The 5127-nt window shown below is 43.0% G+C and overlaps 1 protein-coding gene across 1 annotated transcript in view; it reads left to right on the top strand.

Annotated features, from left to right (window-relative positions):
* The window catches only part of LOC119407551 (chromodomain-helicase-DNA-binding protein 1-like), a 23699-nt gene extending 19239 nt beyond the window's left edge, over positions 1 to 4460 (top strand). Inside the window, exon 7 of the mRNA XM_037674371.1 lies at positions 4361 to 4460. Within this exon, the coding sequence (XP_037530299.1) occupies positions 4361 to 4460 (100 nt within the window). The remainder of the gene's footprint in view (positions 1 to 4360) is intronic.
* Positions 4461 to 5127: the final 667 nt, after the last annotated feature.

Genomic DNA, 5127 nt, shown 5'->3' with positions numbered 1-5127 from the left:
GAGCACAACTATCTTGGTAAACCGGTAAACATGTTTTGCTGCTCGCATGCGATTCAGGAGTTTCAAGGTATAAAAGGTGTAACACTCAGAGAAAAGATAGAGTCTGCTGGGGTTTCCGATCGCAACGCCCAGCTGTTTTGATGTCTGCCTTTAACTGGATCGTTCAGGCTCTCCGATTTAAGTGTCACAGTGAGAAGCATTGCATCATTACTTTGTGTTTGTACTGAATGTACATTGTTTGGCTGTTATCTGTGGCAGATTAATAAATGACACTATTACTTCTAGCAGAAGCAGTCTCTGGCTTTTATTCATTATACCGACTCTTCTATTATCCTGCAACTTATTTAAAAGGTATTTCACAGAACAGAGGGATATCAAACAATATGTTGGAATATAACAGTGCAAGCAGGATAAATTTAAATAAATAAGTATTTCAAGGTAGTAATACAGGTCCTTCTAAAAAAAAATAGCATATTGTGATAAAGGTAATTATTTTCCATAATTTAATGATAAAAATGAAACTTTCATATATTTCAGATTCATTGCACACCAACTGAAATATTTCAGGTCTTTAATTGTTTTAATACTGATGATTATGGCATACAGCTCATGAAAACCCAAAATGCCTGTCCCAAAAAATTAGCATATTTCATCCCACCAATGAAAGACAAGTGTTTTTAATACAAAAAACACCAACCTTCAAATAATCATGTTCAGTTATGCACTCAATACTTGGTCGGGAATCCTTCTGCATAAATGACTGCTTCAATGCGGCGTGGCATGGAGGCAATCAGCCTGTGGCACTGCTGAGGTGTTATGGAGGCCCAGGATGCTTCGATAGCGGCCTTAAGCTCATCCAGAGTGTTGGGTCTTGCGTCTCTCAACTTTCTCTTCACAATATCCCACAGGTTCTCTATGGGGTTCAGGTCAGAGTTGGCAGGCCAATTGAACACAGTAATACCATGGTCAGTAAACCATTTACCAGTGGTTTTGGCACTGTGAGCAGGTGCCAGGTCGTGCTGAAAAATGAAATCTTCATCTCCATAAAGCTTTTCAGCAGATGGAAGCATGAAGTGAATGAAGTGAACGAATAGGCTGTTCCCAGAGTGCTGTATCAAGGCACCTCAGTGGGAAGTCTGTGGGAAGGGAAAAGTGTGGCAGAAAACGCTGCACAACGAGAAGAGGTGACCGGACCCTGAGGAGGATTGTGGAGAAGGGCCGATTCCAGACCTTGGGGGAAATGAGGAAGCAGTGGACTGAGTCTGGAGTAGAAACATCCAGAGCCACCGTGCACAGGCGTGTGCAGGAAATGTATCAATCAATCAATATTTTATTCGTAATATAACATAGATGACAGATCAAAAGTTTAATCTGAGTAAATGTAACATTTTTAAGGAAAAATATGTTGATTCAAAATTTCCCAGTGTCAACAAATCCCAAACAAGTTGGGACAAGTAGCAATAAGTGGCTGGAAAAAGGAAATTGAACATATAACGAACAGCTGGAAGACCAATTAACACTAATTAGGTCAATTGACAACATGACTGGGTATAAAAAGAGCTTCTCAGAGTGTCAGTGTCTCTCAGACGCCAAGATGGTAAGAGGATCACCAATTCCACCATTTCTGCGCAGAAAAATAGTGCAGCAATACCAGAATGGTGTTACCCAGCATAAAATAGCAAAGACTTTTAAGTTATCATCATCAACCGTGCATAACATCATCAAAAGATTCAGAGAATCTGGAAAAATCGCTGTGAGTAAGGGTCAATGCCGTAAAACTCTACTGGATGCTCGTGAGCTCCGGGCCCTTAAACGTCACTGAACCTCAAACAGGAATGCCACTGTCAAGGAAATAACAGAATGGGCTCAGGAATACTTCCAGAAAGCATTGTCAGTGAACACAATCCACCGTGCCATCCGCCGTTGCCAGCTGAAACTCTACAGTGCAAAGAGGAAGCCATTTCTAAGCAAGCTCCACAAGCTCAGACGTTTGCACTGGGCCAGGGGTCATTTAAAATGGAGTGTGGCAAAATGGAAGACTGTTCTGTGGTCAGATGAGTCACGATTTGAAGTTCTTTATGAAACACTGGGACGCCATGTCATCCGGACCAGAGAGGACAAGGATAGCCCAAGTTGTTATCAACGCTCCGTTCAGAAGCCTGCATCACTGATGGTATGGGGTTGCATGAGTGTTTGTGGCATGGGCAGCTTGCATGTATGGAATGGCACCATTAATGCAGAGAACTATGTTCAGGTTCTAGAACAACATATGCTCCCATCTAGACGTCATCTCTTTCAGGGAAGACCCTGTATTTTTCAACACGATAATGCCAGACCACATTCTGCAACAATCACAACATCATGGCTACGTAGGAGAAGGATCCGGGTACTGAAATGGCCAGCCTGCAGTCCAGATCTTTCACCTATAGAGAACATTTGACGCATCATAAAGAGGAAGGTGTGACAAAGAAGGCCCAAGACGATTGAACAGTTAGAGGCCTGTATTAGACATGAATGGGAGAGCATTCCTATTTCTAAACTTGAGAAACTGGTCTCCTCTGTCCCCAGACGTCTGTTGAGTGTTGTAAGAAGAAGGGGGGATGCCACACAGTGGTAAAAATGGACTTGTCCCAACTTTTTTGGGTATTTGTTAACGCCATGAAATTTGGAAACAACAGATTTTTCCCTTAAAATGATACATTCTCTCAGTTTAAACTTTTGATCTGTAATTTGTGTTTGAATAAAATATTAGATGTTGGCACCTCCACATCATTGCATTCAGTTTTTATTCACAATTTGTTTAGTGTCCCATCTTTTTTGGAATCCGGTTTGTAAACTATTTACATATATTAAATAATATTCCTCTTCAGCTGCTCCGCCTTCATGGCGTTATTAAGCGTGTGAAGCAGCACGTGAGGGGCTGTGTTTGGGAGAAGGAGAGGTTGCGTGAGGTTGGACAGGCAGATAAAGAAGAACTACTGTGCATGGATTTTTAAATCTTAGAGGTAGTAAATACATTAATAAAGCAGTGGCTTATATCACTGAATACACTATCCTGAGCGACTAACAAGACTGCTAACTTTAGCCGCCTGTTATCCGCTAAGCACCGTGTCTTCTATATGATAAGCTGCTGATTTATTAATGTGGCGTTAATCTCTCACTGTTGCTCTCATAAGGCACATCACAGCTAAATGAGTTTTGACCCATGGATTGTCTCTGGGAAGGAGGCTGAAAAAACAGTTGGAGCTGAAGCTTACAACTTAACTTATAGTGCTGCTTTAAATGGTGAAAAAGATTCGTAGTGCTGACTTTTTGTTGGGACTTGTTTTCAGCATTGTCTACAGAAATCATTTTTTCTGCTGCTCATCTGAAAATTTAAAGCCAAACCATCTCCAAATAACAGCCACTGTTTTCCTTTTTGCTCCATAGCTAAGCTACTCTTCATATATCCCATGTTTACTTGTTGTGTTAACTCCTCCCACCCCCCCCCCACCCCCCTACACACACACACCTGGAGAAGCAGGAAGCGTGCACAGGTGAGGGGTTGGTTGTTTAATTCAATGAAGGAGGGGCCACGTGCAGTTGGCAGTGCAGACGGGAGAAAAATAATTACTGTACATGGATTTTCAAGTCTAATAATGTTTGCGATGGTTGCGATAGAGCCATTTTAACCATCGTAAATTGAAAATCTTACGATACATTGAGTATATTCAATACATCCCCCAGCCCTACTGTATCATACATGATACAGCCACATAATGCAGCAGCAAAAAACATATTAGCTATCACAAGCTAATAGTCATATTAGTCGTCACAGATGTGTCATGGTGCAATGTTATTGCCAATTGTTCAGTGTTATTTATTGAGAGTTTAGTAATCTGACAGCTTGTGGGTAATAGCTGTCCTTTAGTCTTTTCATATGCAATGTCGGACTCCTGTATATGCCTGAGGGTAGTAGACGGAAGAGTCCTTATGCTGCAAGATGGCGCTGGTGTGTAAGGCTTGCTGTCCGTCGCTCTCTGTTTTCCTTTTAATTTTGTTATTTTTACAATGCTTTGCGCAGTGTACCGAATCATATTTTGAGTATCATCGTCGGGCACTTTTGGAGATCCGTTTTTTATGCTGAAATGCCTGCAGAGTTTTTATACAGCGGTCAGCACTCCCCTCCACTGGTTCTGTCCGGGATTCCTGCATTCCTTCTATGTGACCCTGCCACTCCCCTCCACTGGTTCTGTCCGGGATTCCTGCATTCCTTCTATGTGACCCTGGCCTTTCTCCCTAGAGGAAACATTGCAGACATTGTGGAAAGCATGCGGGGGGTTTGGTGAAACTGAGGCACTGTGTGAATTATTCTGTCAAGAGTTATGGGGCTCACTCTGGATCTGATCATCGCCTCTCTGACCCGTGGTGCTTTAGGGGCCCTGCTGCTGGCCAGCTACCCGCACGCTCTGTCCATGTAAACAGCTGGAGTTGTTTACCTGTGCGTGGCACAAGCCGACCAGAAGGTGCTGTTCTTCAAAATCTGCAGCCGCTGGCGCACGCTCCCCCCGCCATGGCTGTGTCTGCGCTGGACCCTATCAGGATGTGTTTGATCAACGCCAGATCCATTTCCAACAAGACTTTTATCCTCAATGACTCTTTTAAATAGGGGGGGGGGGTTCCGCAGGGGTCCATCCTGAGTCCTGTCAATTGGGCCCGCTGTTATGGAATCAGTCTGATATGTCCAGGCTTGCTCGTGTTACATGTCCGAGCGTGCTGTTGTTCAGGCCTGTGTGGGAAGTACCGACGTTTCCAGGCTAAGCTGATTGAAAACAGATGCTGGAAGCACATACACACAGCATATGCACACCCATAAAGGCACATACACTCATACACTCACACACTCACACTCTCACACACTACACAAACACGCACAAGCATATATACACACATGAAGGCACATACACACTCACACACACGCATGTAGTCGCACTCAAACATACACACACGCAAGTGGGAAGAATGTGGGGAGAAGATAAAGTGAGAAATGGAGCACATTTCCTTCAGCTGAAACTGTTATGGTTTAAAATAGAAATATGATTTGTTTATTATAAGGGACATAAGTAAAATTAATAAAGTTGACGATGT

Source organism: Nematolebias whitei, chromosome 3 (genome assembly GCF_014905685.2).
Source record: "Nematolebias whitei isolate Nwh7 chromosome 3, NemWhi1, whole genome shotgun sequence".
NCBI lineage: Eukaryota > Metazoa > Chordata > Actinopteri > Cyprinodontiformes > Rivulidae > Nematolebias > Nematolebias whitei.
The sequence above is the reverse complement of the archived record's forward strand: the minus strand, read 5'-3'. Positions and strand labels throughout refer to the sequence as shown.